At 38.8% G+C, this 19,384-nt stretch overlaps 2 protein-coding genes across 2 annotated transcripts in view; both read left to right on the top strand.

The window, feature by feature from the left end:
• Window positions 1-30: 30 nt before the first annotated feature.
• Window positions 31-9,206, top strand: LOC124267306 (Fanconi anemia group I protein-like). The gene is made up of 8 exons (XM_046702225.1): window positions 31-102; window positions 1,136-1,259; window positions 2,889-2,964; window positions 4,553-4,683; window positions 7,271-7,356; window positions 7,799-7,924; window positions 8,464-8,629; window positions 9,114-9,206. The coding sequence occupies exons 2-8, from the start codon at window positions 1,173-1,175 to the stop codon at window positions 9,204-9,206; spliced, it is 765 nt and encodes a 254-aa protein (XP_046558181.1). The 5' UTR covers window positions 31-102; window positions 1,136-1,172.
• Window positions 9,207-16,310: 7,104 nt separating this feature from the next.
• LOC124267281 (Fanconi anemia group I protein-like) overlaps window positions 16,311-19,384 on the top strand; it is a 55,264-nt gene continuing 52,190 nt past the window's right edge. Inside the window, 4 exon segments of the mRNA XM_046702192.1 lie at window positions 16,311-16,392; window positions 16,833-16,958; window positions 17,526-17,691; window positions 18,176-18,261. Coding sequence (XP_046558148.1) covers window positions 16,906-16,958; window positions 17,526-17,691; window positions 18,176-18,261 — 305 coding nt within the window. The 5' untranslated portion in view covers window positions 16,311-16,392; window positions 16,833-16,905.

Below are 19,384 nucleotides of genomic sequence, written 5' to 3'. Positions count from 1 at the left end.
TCATTGGACAAAGCGCCCGGAAGTGCGACGGAATTACCCGCGAAATTTGAGGACATCTGAGAAGGAAGATCCAGCTGACGGCTTTGGTCGTGCCATCTGTCAGTAGGTGTATTGTTGATCAAATACCGTTAAACTAATGTTCCACATGCTTCCCACAGATAGTAGAGTGCCTTTAACAGTTAGAGTTACAAGCACTGATCGACAGTGTGTGATCGAGAAACCGTACGTGTGGGCTGTCATATTGATATCAGCTGTTACTGCTATGTCAGTTTTTGTTAAATATTATTTTTTATTGTTGTTTGTTTAATATCAGCTGTAGTGCATACTAGTATGTATATTTCTTATAATTCCACAGCAAAAAGAATGTGCTCACATGTACAGTTTAATCACCATGTATGGCACCATGATTTTGAAATAGTAAATATATAAAATAATATAAAATTCTAAACCTGTTAATTAACTGATCGCCCTTTTTCAAAAGAGATGCTTTATGTTATTCAGATGTTTTCATAAGCGACAGTCCCATGAAGATCTGGGTTATAATAGGTCTTCAGTAACCCTTGCTTATTGTAAGAGGGACTAATGGGATCGGGTGGTCAGGCTTGCTGACTTGGTTTACACATGTCATCGTATCCCAATTGTGTACATCGAAGCTCATTCTGTTGATCAATGGATTGTCTGGTCCAGACTTGACTTTTTTCAAACAGCCGCCATATAGCTGGAAGATTGCTGAATGTGGCGTTAACCAACATAAGCAACAACTGTATATAGATTCTGGTAAGCACCGTGCAGCTGACCAGAGACCATATAATATATATTATCTATTATATGGTCTCTGAGCTGACTGACAAATGTATGCCTGGATCTATTAATAAATACATAGTACATGACTTAACATGTGGTCTTTGGTTTCAATCAATTTTTCAATCAATACATGGGCAATTAAAGGGCTGACTATCAATTAGTTTTGGCAATTGGTTGAAATCTCTGTTACAAAAGTTCATGTAAGATATTATCAAGCACACATTTTTCATATCAATATTCGTTAATAATTTTCCCATCGAGGATATTTATGATTATTGCTCTTTTGCTTCTTGAACTTAGCACTAGCAATTTTGTGTCTCATGCTTTTCAGATTTCAGGATTTAACTTAAGACCTGTGTATATGCTAAATGATGGAGAAGAAAATAGTAGGACTAAGTGATGCAGGCAAGATGGATGAACTGTCAGCTGCACTGGATGACCTGCAACCATCCCAGGTATAAAACATGTAAAACAGGGTTTTCTCCACTAAAGTGCTACAGGCCTTAAAGCTCTGAAGTATAAGGATCACTAATTTACAATTAAATTGATTTTTGTTTATTTTAATATTTTTATTTCCCAGTACATGTTTACATGACATTATAATTATGAACAGATGTTCACATATACAAGGTATACATAAGATTTTTAAATAGGTAGTAGTTACAGGTTTGGCATAGGGCCTAAGTCAGTGTTACATTAACCATTATTTCTCTGCAGATGCTACAAATAGATAAGCAGGCATAATTACATAATACATAAATAATGATTACAAGGTTGACTACATCTGGTAGGCATAGGGCTGATGTCGATATTACATTTTCCATTATATGTCTGCAGATGCTATAGATACATATGTAGGCATAGGTACATAGTATTGTTTTGTACTGTATGTGAATTACAACTTGTGTGTGTTTGACTGCATCTGGTAACATGCAAGGTATAAGTCATTTTACATTACCCATTATTTCCCAACAGATGTTTACATGTACATAAGTATACATAGTACAGTGTATGAAAACTTCTACTGCATGTTTGACTGTTTCTAATCACATGCAAGGCATAAATCATGTTTACATTAAAGTGTACTCTTTAAAGTTTACAATTAAATATTAAACTACAAGTCTAAATTAAATTAAAATTACATGATAAATAGAAGTGCTTACTTGTGAATGAAGTTGGGATTCCTTTTTTCAATATCTGTATTCAAATGTATCTGAGAAACATCCTTTGCTGTACTGTGTCTGGCTGTAGGGTAGCCTAGTGGTTAAAGCATTCACTCATCACGCCGAAGACCCATGTTCAATTCCCCACATGGGTACAATGTGTGAAGCCCATTTCTGGTGTCCCCACTATGATATTGCCGGAATATTACTAAAAGCGGCATAAAATTAAACTCACTCACTGTACTGTGTCAACTCATTTTCCATCATACCATGATAATTAATCCATCTGAGAGTTATTCAACATGATGTTATGTTTATTTAGATTTCGTACAAATTTTTATCACTGGATTGCCTGGTCCAGACTTGATTATGTACAGACTGCTGACATATAACTGGAATATTGCTGAGTGTGGCGTTAAACAACAAACAAACAAACAAAATAAAGTCAAGTGGCACTTTTCTGGTTTGTACATCGATCGCAACACGGCAACTAACGTCTCTTATTTTTTGTGGTTTATGTGACTAAACATGCTGGTATGCATCATATTTACCTAGAAATGTAAGTTTTATTGACGACTATAAGATTGTAACGTTGCATTATGCCATATGGTTGACCTTACCGGCATTTTGACGACATCGCTTGCTGTCCGGTAATTTTGCGCAGCAACTGATGCGCATAAACCAAAGGTTTAGAAGTCTGAAGAAAACGAATGTTCATAAAACTGTCAATTTGTCTGTCAATTACTGTTATTTACTTCCCTTTAGTGATTAAAAGCCAGTCCCTTGTAGAAATGTCCCGATTTCAAGCATAAAGGTGGTAGCAGACGATTTTACCTTAGATACAGAAGTAGGCTATTGCAGCTGCGCTGAATTACCGGACGTGCGGAATTACTGTTCTCGCTTGTATGTTTGCATACACAGCTGACAGACATGCTGAACAACTTAATTCTCAAAGGACGAGGAGATCCATTGGCCTTTTTACAAGCAGTTTTCCAAGGTAAAAATGTCTATAACAGTTATTAATCATAAGATGCATCCTATTTGTCTTAATGTCTGATAAGAATAGCGGATTTTGAAAAAAAATGAATATAGTCTACCTTCCTGCTATGAAAATAAACATAATTGAAGCATTATTTTCAATTTGCCTTGATTTGCATGCAGATAGTTATGATTCAACTCACTAATTTGAGTACACACAACTAGCTTCAACAACTGCAGTTGGCAGTTTTAGTGAGGTCTGGTGACTAATTCTGAAAATTAGTCATCTTTGTCAGTACCCTACAGAGTATTATCTGAGTATACACAGTGGCCAAGAATTGACAAGTATGGAGAGAATCTTCCTGAAAGTTTCCACTGAATTTAGTATGATTGAAAATCTCCCAAATCGAGTGATCATGATTATTACTCTGTGTGTTATAGTTCTACAAAGGTTTTATTGATGGGAAGGCAGGGTTCACAAAGGCTTGTAAAAACCTGACATTTTGACGTTTTATCCTCTAAATGCCCTAAATTCGTTTCAACCTTGAAGAGGCCCTAATTACACTTTCTCAAAGAAATATAGATTCTTGTACTTTTGAACTGAGTGCCATTCATTATACTCTCTCAGAGTGAGTCACCAATTCATCAGCACACAAAGTCAGTGATCTCAGCCACCATTTCTTCCCCAAAATACCCGTGAAGGTCAGGGTTAGAATGAACCTTCAGTAACCCATGCTTGTTGTAAGAGGCCAGAGGCCCAGATAAGCTGCGTATTTGGGTAAAATACACACAGAAAATTTCCAATTACGCATTGAAAAATAATTGTTGCATACCAATTACGCATTAAAAATGTTAGATATGCACAAAGTTTAAAACATATGCGTATGGAATATATCTATAAAAATCACTTGCATAATGAAAAAGACATCGATTAGTATCAAGTTGTACTGTTAGTATAGGACTAGTGTTGTACTGTCAGTATAGGATGAGTGATTTTTTTTATGAAATCATTTCCATTATATTTAAGTTGGTTTTGCTTCGGTATGACATAGGCAGTACATACCTGCTTAGTAAACTTACTCAAAGACATATACTTAGGTGAGTAAAATCACTGAAATACCCACATATTTGAAAGCAGTGGGTAATGGAAAATGAAATACCCACTCAACATGCATAATATCCACTCCAAAAAAAGTACAGTTGGTACAGCACCCACATGAGCTAAATCTTATCTGGAGCTCTGAGAGGCGACTAACGGGATCGGGTGGTCAGGCTCGCTGACTTGGTTGACACATGTCATCGGTTCCCAATTGCGCAGATCAGTGCTCATGCTGTTGATCACTGGATTGTCTGGTCCAGACTCGATTATTTACAGACCACCGCCATATAGCTGGAATATTGCTGAGTGCGGCGTAAAACTAAACTCACTCACTCTTCCCCAAAATGGAAGTTGGTAAGCAGTTTTTCCATGATGGTGGTCTGAGATGTAAAAACAGTCGATATGAATATAACATGTGGATGAGTTGTGACTAACATGAATTTTGAAGTCTCTAGTGATACTGTTGGTAATCTGTCTGCATGTTGTGATGGAGACTGTTTGGTGGCAGGGTCTCCATCAACGGAGACTTCTGGAGTGGAGCGTCTCCTCCTGGTGTATAAGCATCTTGTCAAGATTCTACACAAGAATGAAATCAACACCAAGATGGCATCAAATTTGGTTGGACTCATGATGCTTGAGGTATGGCTGTTTCTTAAGTGGTGTCTTTTGTTTGGAATCAAGAGGGTTTGAAGCTATTTGTATTACGAAATACTCCTTGTCTATAAACATCAATCTTTTCAAGGTACTGCTACCTACATGCAGAATCCAAGGAAATGCAGGTTAATTCCTTGTATTTTGGTGCATAGTTGAAATCTATAGGGCTCAGGGAACATAAACAAACATCGAGGGTACATCAGCCCATGTCCCCTTCAAGACCAGTGAACAACATATTTATCTTACCTAACACCCCAATGGTAATTTTGAACTGTTTGAAGCACGGGTATTTGATCACAGTATGGAGTATACAGACGACTAGAAAGAAAATTTAGAGTTATCTCCCTTCCATCAATTTGCATTCGCAAAACATCGGTAATTTCCATACATCACATGTGATTCAATGTTATTCGAGATAAAGAATTACTACTACGAAGTACCAAATGAGTTCTGCGTTCCCAGGAGGGTACGTAGAAAATATTACTCGCTTGTAAGTGGGGTACATTGAAAATAATAGAAGAGCCCTCAGCCAATCAGAAAACGACATTTATGTGTGAGGTAGTGTTGGGAATTGGTTAAAATCTCATAATTGATGATTGGTTTATTACAACCGATCAATCATCGAAAAAAATTGGTTAGCGTCATTAATGAAATTTGTTAATGCACATAAAAATAAAAAAACCCCATGTAGTTCTTTTTGGTTTTTGGGCAAAATTTCACATCTTTAAAGGATGACTAGTATGTCAGGAACATAAATTTCTTGGAGTCTTTAAGATAAATTCAATCATGACTTGAAAACGAGATTGTAGTGCTTATGAAATGTAACAGACAAAACCAACCTTGCGAAAAATATTGTTTATGAAAACATGTGTTCCAGAATTGTTTGTGTTCGATTATGAGAAAACATGATCGATTGCTTGGTCATTTAGTCACTGCGACCAATCTTCGATTATTTCAATTAATCGGACCACCACTAATGTGAGGCAAGATAAATATCATCGTATCCCAGTTGCATGAAGCGATGTTCATGATGTCAATCACTGGATTGTCTGGTCCTGTTATCAAAGACCATAGTCATACAGCTGGATAATTCTCTGTGTGGCATTAAACATGTTGAAGAACAGGCATAAAACAAAGCAACATGGCTTGATATAATTTCTTAGAGCTTTGAAGACACAGAATTCTTACTTGTATGAGAGAATAGACCTGATGGAAGAATTTTGATTTGGTAGCATGTGAAAAAAACCCAAACATGACCATCAATAAACAAATCTACTGCCATGGAAACTGATTTAGTGACAATTTAACCGGTGACATGATATTTGTAATGTTTTATTATATAATAAGCGGGTTTTAACCTTTTAATGCACACACTGTGCCATCTATCCAAGTATATATTCCTTGTCTAATTTAACAATTCTTTCTTTTGAACCTATATAATATTGGTTTATCAATTCTATCATGTCAGATATCAGAATATGACAATACCTTTTGAATGTTCAGGGTCCTGATCCACAGAGCCATCTTAGCCCTACAACTATCGTTAAACATGTGAAAGTATTGGTACCACAACTACCTTAGTGCTAAGATTGGAACAGGGCCCAGGGGTTGTGTCAAGATGTAGGACTGTTGTAACACAGTGTTTCTATACGCAGGGCCCATCGGTTGTGTCAAGATGTGGTACTGTTGTAACACGGTGTTTCTATACGCAGGGCCCAGGGGTTGTGTCAAGATGTGGTACTGTTGTAACACGGTGTTTATATCAGGGCCCAGGGGTTGTGTCAAGATGTGGTACTGTTGTAACACAGTGTTTCTATCACACGCAGGGCCCAGGGGGTTGTGTCAAGATGTGGTACTGTTGTAACACGGGTGTTTCTATCATGCAGGGCCCAGGGGTTGTGTCAAGATGTGGTACTGTTGTAACACAGTGTTTCTATACGCAGGGCCCAGGGGTTGTGTCAAGATGTGGTACTGTTGTAACACGGTGTTTCTATACACAGGGCCCAGGGGTTGTGTCAAGATGTGGTACTGTTGTAACACGGTGTTTCTATACGCAGGGCCCAGGGGTTGTGTCAAGATGTGGTACTGTTGTAACACAGTGTTTCTATATGCAGGGCCCAGGGGTTGTGTCAAGATGTGGTACTGTTGTAACACGGTGTTTCTATATATAGGGCCAGGGGTTGTGTCAAGATGTGGTACTGTTGTAACACAGTGTTTCTATCATGCAGGGCCCAGGGATTGTGTCAAGATGTGGTACTGTTGTAACACGGTGTTTTCTATCACGCAGGGCCCAGGGGTTGTGTCAAGATGTGGTACTGTTGTAACACGGTGTTTCTATACGCAGGGCCCAGGGGTTGTGTCAAGATGTGGTACTGTGTTAACACAGTGTTTCTATACGCAGGGCCCAGGGGTTCTGTCAAGATGTGGTACTGTTGTAACACAGTGTTTCTATATGCAGGGCCCAGGGGTTGTGTCAAGATGTGGTACTGTTGTAACACATTGTTTCTATATGCAGGACACAGGGGTTGTGTCAAGATGTGGTACTGTTGTAACACGAAGTTTCTATTTGCAGGCTGACTCTCTCCCTGGTACAGTGTTGGTGGAGCTGGCCAGCAGTTTCGTGGAGTCCATCAAGGAGGGGACGCTACAGGGAGGAAAGTAAGGACTCAATATTTGGGGTATATTGTTGGACATGTTAGGGATACAAATCCTGACTCCCTACACACCTACTAGCAACTTAGGGGCAGTGGGGTAGCTTTGTGGTTAAAATGTTCACTTGTCACGCGAATACCCCATTTCTGGTGTCGCCTGCTGTGCTATTGCTGGAATATTGCTATATACAGAGTAAAAACCTGCCTACCTACCTGCCCTGCCCTGCCCTCTCTCTCTCTCTCTCTCTCTCTCTCTCTCTCTCTCTCTCTCTCTCCTCTCCTCTCTCTCTCTCTCCTCTCCCTCTCCCTCTCACCCTCTACTCCCTCTACCCCCTCTCTCCCTCTCTCTAACATTGACTGAATTATTTTTTTTCTTCAAATACTTTTGTGCATAAAAACATTCACAATGACCAGATCTGTGGATGTGATTCTGTGACATTCTGTTTCAGAGCACTGGAGCTGTTCCCTAAGTTGCTGTCAGTGTTGTTGATCCAGGAGGCAGTGGTGTACGGGGAGAGCTCCATGAAGGGATCAGAGTACAAGAGTCATGTCCTCAACACTGTCTGCTCCTGCAAGTAGGTGGAAGTGGGACTGTTTAAGATCTTGGGGCACCCAGCACTGTAAGAACTCATTGCATGTTCATTCCAGGCAAGGCCCTTGTGCCATTCGCGCTATAACAATTACACAAGTACGAGCGGGTCTTGTCACCACATTCATAAACATCAATCTGAAAAAAATCTTTTCTTTCATGAAAAACTCATACGATGTTACTTACTTATAGCAAAAGGTTGCTGAGGACCACTGTTTGTTGTTTTGACATTGACTCCCTAAGGATATTTAATTAGAACATAAGAATTTAACTAGATTTTGGAAAATTTCTTAATTAAGTAGAATATTTATAGGTTCTCAAAACCAATTAGGATCAATTGCCAGGCCCATTTACACAAAGTTGTCTTAGTGCAGCGACTATCATAAGTCTATCATGTCTATGTTAAAGTATGGGACTTACGACTGTCTTAATGCTGAGACTACTTTGTGCAAGTGGGCACTGATCACTACGGCACACAAAGTAGACATACTCTCACAAGACAATATTTATCCTTGTGTTTTGCAGATGGAACCCACAGAGTGTCCTTCACCTTGCTGCCATGTTCCGGGACGTCCCCCTCACACAGGAGGAACTCAAGTTTGTTGTTGAGAAGGTCCTACGTGGGATGCGTGACCTTGACCTCCAGGATCTACCTGCACTGGTCTATCAGCTGTTGTTGCTGGCTGCAAAGGTGGGCAGTGCAAGCACTGGTTAGAACCTGATTGAATATCACAGGTATCTGAAACAGCAGAGATGGCTGTTAATTTTGAGTGATTGGTAACAGTTCTAGTTGCTACCGACCTATGAATAATTGGTTAGAATTGGTCTTCAGCAACCCATGCTTGTCGTAAGAGGTCACTAACAGGATCGGTGGTCAGGCTCGCCGACATGGTTGACATATGTCATCTGTATCCGAATTGTGTTGATCGATGCTCATGATACTGATCACTGGATCGTTTGGTCCAGACTTCGATTATTTACAGACCGCTGCCATATAGCTGGAATATTGCTGAGTGTGGCGTTAAACTGACAAACCAACCATCATTTGCTACAAACTGAAACAAATTATTGTGTATTAATTATGAGCCTTGGACAAAATGTAAGTAAATAAGCAAACAGTAATGTTAAGAGTTTGTTGGGATAACTGATCATCACCTGGTCTCTGCTCCATACAGGGTCATAAGAGGTTGGTTCTGGAAGGGATCACTGACTTCTTCATAGACCAGGACAACCTTCAAGCGGAGTCGGAAACCAGGAAAGGTAAATGAGGAATCTGACCAGGCATTGCTCAAGTTGTCAATATCAGATAAACAATCTCCTTAAGATCTGGGTCCACGTGCCATATTGATATCAGCTGTTACTGCTATGTCAGTTTTGTTAAATATTATTTTTATTGTTGTTTGTTTAATATCAGCTGTAGTGCATACTAGTATGTATATTTCTTATAATTCCACAGCAAAAGAATGTGCTCACATGTACAGTTTAATCACCATGTATGGCACCATGATTTTGAAATAGTAAATATATAAAATAATATAAAATTCTAAACCTGTTAATTAACTGATCGCCCTTTTTCAAAAGAGATGCTTTATGTTATTCAGATGTTTTCATAAGCGACAGTCCCATGAAGATCTGGGTTATAATAGGTCTTCAGTAACCCTTGCTTATTGTAAGAGGCTTTACTAATGGGATCGGGGTGGTCAGGCTTGCTGACTTGGTTTACACATGTCATCGTATCCCAATTGTGTACATCGAAGCTCATTCTGTTGATCAATGGATTGTCTGGTCCAGACTTGACTTTTTTCAAACAGCAGCCATATAGCTGGAAGATTGCTGAATGTGGCGTTAACCAACATAAGCAACAACTGTATATAGATTCTGGTAAGCACTGTAGCTGGACCAGAGACCATATAATATATATTATCTATTATATGGTCTCTGAGCTGACTTGACAAATGTATGCCTGGATCTATTAATAAATACATAGTACATGACTTAACATGTGGTCTTTGGTTTCAATCAATTTTTCAATCAATACATGGGCAATTAAAGGGCTGACTATCAATTAGTTTTGGCAATTGGTTGAAATCTCTGTTACAAAAGTTCATGTAAGATATTATCAAGCACACATTTTTCATATCAATATTCGCTAATAATTTTCCCATCGAGGATATTTATGATTATTGCTCTTTGCTTCTTGAACTTAGCACTAGCAATTTTGTGTCTCATGCTTTCAGATTTCAGGATTTTAACTTAAGACCTGTGTATATGCTAAATGATGGAGAAGAAAAATAGTAGGACTAAGTGATGCAGGCAAGATGGATGAACTGTCAGCTGCACTGGATGACCTGCAACCATCCCAGGTATAAAACATGTAAAACAGGGTTTTCTCCACTAAAGTGCTACAGGCCTTAAAGCTCTGAAGTATAAGGATCACTAATTTACAATTAAATTGATTTTTGTTTATTCTAATGTTTTTATTTCCCAGTACATGTTTATATGACATTATAATTATGAACAGATGTTCACATATACAAGGTATACATAAGATTTTTAAATAGGTAGTAGTTACAGGTTTGGCATAGGGCCTAAGTCAGTGTTACATTAACCATTCTTTCTCTGCAGATGCTACAAATAGATAAGCAGGCATAATTACATAATACATAAATAATTATTACAGGGTTGACTACATCTGGTAGGCATAGGGCCTATGTCAATATTACATTTTTCATTATATGTCTGCAGATGCTATAGATACATATGTAGGCATAGGTACATAGTATTGTTTTGTACTGTATATGAATTACAACTTGTGTATGTTTGACATATCTGGTAACATTCAAGGTATAAATCATTTTACATTACCCATTATTTCCCAACAGATGTTTACATGTACATAAGTATACATAGTACAGTGTATGAAAACTTCTACTGCATGTTTGACTGTTTCTAATCACATGCAAGGCATAAATCATGTTTACATTAAGGTTTACTCTTTAAAGTTTACAATTAAATATTAAACTACAAGTCTAAATTAAATTAAAATTACATGATAAATAGAAGTGCTTACTTGTGAATGAAGGTGTGATTCCTTTTTTTTTATATCTGTATTCAAATGTATCTGAGAAACATCCTTTGCTGTACTGTGTCTGGCTGTAGGGTAGCCTAGTGGTTAAAGCATTCACTCATCACGCCGAAGACCCATGTTCAATTCCCCACATGGGTACAATGTGTGAAGCCCATTTCTGGTGTCCCCCGCTATGATATTGCCGGAATATTACTAAAAGCGGCATAAAACTAAACTCACTCACTGTACTGTGTCAACTCATTTTTCATCATACCATGATAATTAATCCATCTGAGAGTTATTCAACATGATGTTATGTTTATTTAGATTTCGTACAAATTTTGATCACTGGATTGCCTGGTCCAGACTTGATTATGTACAGACTGCTGACATATAACTGGAATATTGCTGAGTGTGGCGTTAAACAACAAACAAACAAAATAAAGTCAAGTGGCACTTTTCTGGTTTGTACATCGATCGCAACACGGCAACTAACGTCTCTTATTTTTTGTGGTTTATGTGACTAAACATGCTGGTATGCATCATATTTACCTAGAAATGTAAGTTTTATTGACGACTATAAGATTCTAACGTTGCATTATGCCATATGGTTGACCTTACTGGCATTTTGACGACATCGCTTGCTGTCCGGTAATTCTGCGCAGCAACTGATGCGCATAAACCAAAGGTTTAGAAGTCTGAAGAAAACGAATGTCTGAAGAAAACGAGTGATTAAAAGCCAGTCCCTTCTGGAAATGTCCCGATTTCAAGCATAAATGTGGTAGCAGACGATTTTACCTTAGATACAGAAGTAGGCTATTGCAGCTGCGCTGAATTACCGGACGTGCGGAATTACCGTACTCGCTTGTATGTTTGCATACACAGCTGACAGACATGCTGAACAACTTAATTCTCAAAGGACGAGGAGATCCACTGGCCTTTTTACAAGCAGTTTTCCAAGGTAAAAATGTCTATAACAGTTATTAATCATAAGATGCATCCTATTTGTCTTAATGTCTGATAAGAATAGCGGATTTTGAAAAAAAATGAATATAGTCTACCTTCCTGCTATGAAAATAAACATAATTGAAGCATTATTTTCAATTTGCCTTGATTTGCATGCAGATAGTTATGATTCAACTCACTAATTTGAGTACACAACTAGCTTCAACAACTGCAGTTGGCAGTTTTAGTGAGGTCTGGTGACTAATTCTGAAAATTAGTCATCTTTGTCAGTACCCTACAGAGTATTATCTGAGTATACACAGTGGCCAAGAATTGACAAGTATGGGAGAATCTTCCTGAAAGTTTCCACTGAATTTAGTATGATTGAAAATCTCCCAAATCGAGTGATCATGATTATTACTCTGTGTGTTATAGTTCTACAAAGGTTTTATTGATGGGAAGGCAGGGTTCACAAAGGCTTGTAAAAACCTGACATTTTGACGTTTTATCCTCTAAATGCCCTAAATTCGTTTCAACCTTGAAGAGGCCCTAATTACACTTTCTCAAAGAAATATAGATTCTTGTACTTTTGAACTGAGTGCCATTCATTATACTCTCTCAGAGTGAGTCACCAATTCATCAGCACACAAAGTCAGTGATCTCAGCCACCATTTCTTCCCCAAAATACCCGTGAAGGTCAGGGTTAGAATGAACCTTCAGTAACCCATGCTTGTTGTAAGAGGCCAGAGGCCCAGATAAGCTGGGCGATTTGGGTAAAATACACACAGAAAATTTCCACCACGATTGAAAAATAATTGTTGCATACCAATTACGCATTAAAAATGTTAGATATGCACAAAGTTTAAAACAAATGCGTATGGAATATATCTATAAAAATCACTTGCATAATGAAAAAGACATCGATTAGTATCAAGTTGTACTGTTAGTATAGGACTAGTGTTGTACTGTCAGTATAGGATGAGTGATTTTTTTTATGAAATCATTTCCATTATATTTAAGTTGGTTTTGCTTCGGTATGACATAGGCAGTACATACCTGCTTAGTAAACTTACTCAAAGACATATACTTAGGTGAGTAAAATCACTGAAATACCCACATATTTGAAAGCAGTGGGTAATGGAAAATGAAATACCCACTCAACATGCATAATATCCACTCCAAAAAAGTACAGTTGGTACAGCACCCACATGAGCTAAATCTTATCTGGAGCTCTGAGAGGCTTAATTAACGGGATCGGTGGTCAGGCTCGCTGACTTGGTTGACACATGTCATCGGTTCCCAATTGCGCAGATCAGTGCTCATGCTGTTGATCACTGGATTGTCTGGTCCAGACTCGATTATTTACAGACCGCCGCCATATAGCTGGAATATTGCTGAGTGCGGCGTAAAACTAAACTCTCTCACTCTTCCCCAAAATGGAAGTTGGTAAGCAGTTTTTCCATGATGGTGGTCTGAGATGTAAAAACAGTCGATATGAATATAACATGTGGATGAGTTGTGACTAACATGAATTTTGAAGTCTCTAGTGATACTGTTGGTAATCTGTTCTGCATGTTGTGATGGAGACTGTTTGGTGGCAGGAAAGTCTCCATCAACGGAGACTTCTGGAGTGGAGCCGCCTCCTCCTGGTGTATAAGCATCTTGTCAAGATTCTACACAAGAATGAAATCAACACCAAGATGGCATCAAATTTGGTTGACTCATGATGCTTGAGGTATGGCTGTTTCTTAAGTGGTGTCTTTTGTTTGGAATCAAGAGGGTTTGAAGCTATTTGTATTACTTAAATACTCCCTTTGTCTATAAACATCAATCTTTTCAAAGTACTGCTACCTACATGCAGAATCCAAGGAAATGCAGGTTAATTCCTTGTATTTTGGTGCATAGTTGAAATCTATAGGGCTCAGGGAACATAAACAAACATCGAGGGTACATCAGCCCATGTCCCCTTCAAGACCAGTGAACAACATATTTATCTTACCTAACACACTGTTTGAAGCACGGGTATTTGATCACAGTATGGAGTATACAGACGACTAGAAAGAAAATTTAGAGTTATCTCCCTTCCATCAATTTGCATTCGCAAAACATCGGTAATTTCCATACATCACATGTGATTCAATGTTATTCGAGATAAAGAATTACTACTACTAAGTACCAAATGAGTTCTGCGTTCCCAGGAGGGTACATAGAAAATATTACTCGCTTGTAAGTGGGGTACATTGAAAATAATAGAAGAGCCCTCAGCCAATCAGAAAACGACATTTATGTGTGAGGTAGTGTTGGGAATTGGTTAAAATCTCATAATTGATGATTGGTTTATTACAACCGATCAATCATCGAAAAAAATTGGTGAGCGTCATTAATGAAATTTGTTAATGCACATAAAAATAAAAAAAACCCATGTAGTTCTTTTTGGTTTTTGGGCAAAATTTCACATGTCTTTCAGTGGCATTTAGAAGTTGTACATTGATGTCCAAGATATTTTTTATGGATTAAACTTCTTTTTACTCAGTAATGACGTCATAGTGACGACGTCATAGTCCTAACTGACAGTTCACCTGATGAAGGGACCTGGAATGGTCTCGAAACGTTGAGAGAGAAATTTAAAAAGAAGTTTAATCCATAAAAAATATCTTGGACAAAATTTCACATCTTTAAAGGATGACTAGTATGTCAGGAACATAAATTTCTTGGAGTCTTTAAGATAAATTCAATCATGACTTGAAAATGAGATTGTAGTGCTTATGAAATGTAACAGACAAAACCAACCTTGCGAAAAATATTGTTTATGAAAACATGTGTTCCAGAATTGTTTGTGTTCGATTATGAGAAAACATGATCGATTGCTTGGTCATTTAGTCACTGCGACCAATCTTCGATTATTTCAATTAATCGGACCACCACTAATGTGAGGCAAGATAAATATCATCGTATCCCAGTTGCATGAAGCGATGTTCATGATGTCAATCACTGGATTGTCTGGTCCTGTTATCAAAGACCATAGTCGTACAGCTGGATAATTCTCTGTGTGGCATTAAACATGTTGAAGAACAGGCATAAAACAAAGCAACATGGCTTGATATAATTTCTTAGAGCTTTGAAGACACAGAATTCTTACTTGTATGAGAGAATAGACCTGATGGAAGAATTTTGATTTGGTAGCATGTGAAAAAAAACCAAACATGACCATCAATAAACAAATCTACTGCCATGGAAACTGACAATTTAGTGACATGATTTGTATAACCCGGTATATGTAATTTACAATTCTTTCAATAATATTATACAATTATAGACTCTTGTAGAGGTCGATATCGGTTTTTATTGACCTGAGTAAAACAATATCGACCGAGCTAGCGAGGTCGATATTGTTTTTCTCAGGTCAATAAAAACCGATATCGACCTCTACAAGAGTCTATAATTGTTTTATTATATAATGTAAGAGAAACGGGTTTTAACATAAACTTTTAATGCACACACTGTGCCATCTATCCAAGTGATCTGATTGGCTGAAAAGCGCGGGAAGCCCCTTCGTACGGGATTCCTTGTCTATTTTTAGTAACCCAAGTCAATATCGTCTTTTGTAGTCAATCATGTGACGGTCTTTTGACCAATCGTGGTACACGCAAAATACTACCTATATAATAAATTGGTTTATCAATTCTATCATGTCAGATATCAGAATATGACAATACCTTTTGAATGTTCAGGGTCCTGATCCACAGAGCCATCTTAGCCCTACAACTATCGTTAAACATGTGAAAGTATTGGTACCACAACTACCTTAGTGCTAAGATTGGAACAGGAACAGGGCCCAGGGGTTGTGTCAAGATGTAGGACGGTTGTAACACGGTGTTTCTATACGCAGGGCCCAGGGGTTGTGTCAAGATGTAGGACGGTTGTAACACAGTGTTTCTATACGCAGGGCCCAGGGGTTGTGTCAAGATGTAGGACGGTTGTAACACAGTGTTTCTATATGCAGGGCCCATCGGTTGTGTCAAGATGTGGTACTGTTGTAACACAGTGTTTCTATATGCAGGGCCCAGGGGTTGTGTCAAGATGTGGTACTGTTGTAACACAGTGTTTCTATACGCAGGGCCCAGGGGTTGTGTCAAGATGTGGTACTGTTGTAACACGGTGTTTCTATACGCAGGGCCCAGGGGTTGTGTCAAGATGTGGTACTGTTGTAACACGGGTGTTTCTATACTGTGTTAACATGGTGGCCCAGGGGTTGTGTCAAGATGTGGTACTGTTGTAACACGGTGTTTCTATACGCAGGGCCCAGGGGTTGTGTCAAGATGTGGTACTGTTGTAACACGGTGTTTCTATTCGCAGGCTGACTCTCTCCCTGGTACAGTGTTGGTGGAGCTGGCCAGCAGTTTCGTGGAGTCCATCAAGGAGGGGACGCTACAGGGAGGAAAGTAAGGACTCAATATTTGGGGTATATTGTTGGACATGTTAGGGATACAAATCCTGACTCCCTACACACCTACTAGCAACTTAGGGGCAGTGGGGTAGCTTTGTGGTTAAAATGTTCACTTGTCACGCGAATACCCCATTTCTGGTGTCGCCTGCTGTGCTATTGCTGGAATATTGCTATATACAGAGTAAAACTTACCTACCTACCTGCCCTGCCTGCCCTGCTCTCTCTCTCTCTCTCTCTCTCTCTCTCTCTCTCTCTCTCTCTCTCTCTCTCTCTCTCTCTCTCTCTCCCTCTCTCTCTCCCTCTACCCCCTCTCTCCCTCCTCTCTCCCTCTCTCTAACATTGACTGAATTTTTTTTTTTCTTCAAATACTTTTGTGCATAAAAACATTCACAATGACCAGATCTGTGGATGTGATTCTGTGACATTCTGTTTCAGAGCACTGGAGCTGTTCCCTAAGTTGCTGTCAGTGTTGTTGGTCCAGGATGCAGTGGTGTACGGGGAGAGCTCCATGAAGGGATCAGAGTACAAGAGTCATGTCCTCAACACTGTCTGCTCCTGCAAGTAGGTGGAAGTAGGACTGTTTAAGATCCTGGGGCACCCAGTGCTGTAAGACCTCATTGCATGTTCATTCCAGGCAAGGCCCTTGTGCCATTCGCGCCATAACAATTACACAAGTACGAGCGGGTCTTGTCACCGCATTCATAAACATCAATCTGAAAAAAATAAAGCGTTCAGTTTCTCATGGCAACTCATGAAAAACTGAAAAAAGTATCTTTTTGTTACTTACGATAGCAAAAGGTTGCTGAGGACCACTGTTTGTTGTTTTGACATTGACTCCCCTAAGGATATTTAATTAGAACATAAGAATTTAACTAGATTTTGGAAAATTTCTTAATTAAGTAGAATATTTATAGGTTCTTAAAACCAATTAGGATCAATTGCCAGGCCCATTTACACAAAGTTGTCTTAGTGCAGCGACTATCATAAGTCTATCATGTCTATGTTAAAGTATGGGACTTACGACTGTCTTAATGCTGAGACTACTTTGTGCAAGTGGGCACTGATCACTACTGCGACACACAAGTAGACATACTCTCACAAGACAATATTTATCCTTGTGTTTTGCAGATGGAACCCACAGAGTGTCCTTCACCTTGCTGCCATGTTCCGGGACGTCCCCCTCACACAGGAGGAACTCAAGTTTGTTGTTGAGAAGGTCCTACGTGGGATGCGTGACCTTGACCTCCAGGATCTACCTGCACTGGTCTATCAGCTGTTGTTGCTGGCTGCAAAGGTAGGCAGTGCAAGCACTGGTTAGAACCTGATTGAATATCACAGGTATCTGAAACAGCAGAGATGGCTGTTAATTTTGAGTGATTGGTAACAGTTCATTTTGCTACCGACCTGTGAATAATTGGTTAGAATTGGTCTTCAGCAACCCATGCTTGTCGTAAGAGGTCACTAACAGGATCGGATGGTCAGGCTCGCCGACATGGTTGACATATGTCATCTGTATCCGAATTGTGTTGGTCGATGCTCATGATACTGATCACTGGATTGTTTGGTCCAGACTCGATTATTTACAGACCGCTGCCATATAGCTGGAATATTGCTGAGTGTGACGTTAAACACGAACCAACCATCATTTTGCTACAAACCGAAACAAATTATTGTGTATTAAGTTATGAGCCTTGGATAAAATGTAAGTAAATAAGCAAACATTAATGTTAAGAGTTTGTTGGGATAACTGATCATCACCTGGTCTCTGCTCCCTATAGGGTCATAAGAGGTTGGTTCTGGAAGGGATCACTGACTTCTTCATAGACCAGGACAACCTTCAACGGAGTCGCGGAAACCAGGAAAGGTAAATGGGAATCTGACCGGACATTGCTCAAGTTGTCAATATCAGATAAACAATCTCCTTAAGATCTGGGTCCACTTGAACAAAGCAACCTTAGCACTGTACTGATCGTAATTCTCAGAGTTAACATTGGTTTGTGACTGTCATAGCACTAAGATCCCTTTATGCAAGTGGATAAATGATCCCATACTTTGATACACTGTTTTGGAAATTTATGTTTAATACTTCACCCTAGTTAAGTATCATCTTAAAGTTGCTAAAATATGTGTAGTTGTCAAACCAGTGCTACTTTATTAGTGTCATTGTGAAATCGTTTTATGACAAGAATAAAAATGATTACGATCTGTTATTTATGAATTTGAGAGCCTTTATTATCAACTGAATATTTAGATGTAAGGACTTATTTCAAGTAAGTTAAAAGACTGTAACAGAAGCATTACATGTTCAGTATTTCCCATGATACATTGATATATGGATGCATGAATGTAACACTGTGCGCACACATTTACACATTGTGCAGGTTTCACATTTATTACCCCTAAAGAGCATAGATATACTGAGTCATGGATAATAACTTCACTGACTGCTTATCTAGTCGTTAACACAAACCTGATGATGATACAACCACAACCATATTTAGAGCAGGGCGTGTGGTGTAGAAGACCCGGGTTCAATTCCCCACATGAGCACAGAGTGTGAAGCCCATTTCTGGTGTCCCCCGCCGTGATATTGCTGGAATATTGCTAAAACCGGTGTAAAACCCAACTCACTCACTCACTCACTCACTCATTCACTCATTCAATCTCTTGCTAAAAGCGGCTTAAAACCCAACTCACTCACATTTAGGGCAATAATTCCACTCTCTTTATCAGTCAATTGTGAAACAGTAGTTTTCTCATGGGTGTGGCCATTTCAATTTTATGGAATCAAACCCCCAAATAACTATTTAGTTGGCCAATCAAATGCAACGGAATAATATACAAGTTATTAAGGCAAAAACTGACAAACAGAAGTGAAAGTTGCAAATGCAGAGCAGGGATAGTTTCACTTTGAATGAGATCCTGAAAGTCTCAAAGTCTGAGAATAATGACTTCTGCAGTGTCTAATACAAACTATTTCCTTGTGT

The sequence above is a fragment of the Haliotis rubra genome, unplaced genomic scaffold (assembly GCF_003918875.1).
Source record: "Haliotis rubra isolate DU_JTF1 unplaced genomic scaffold, ASM391887v1 Scf130, whole genome shotgun sequence".
Lineage (NCBI taxonomy): Eukaryota > Metazoa > Mollusca > Gastropoda > Lepetellida > Haliotidae > Haliotis > Haliotis rubra.
Note: the sequence above shows the minus strand (reverse complement) of the source record. Positions and strands in the feature narration are given on the sequence as shown.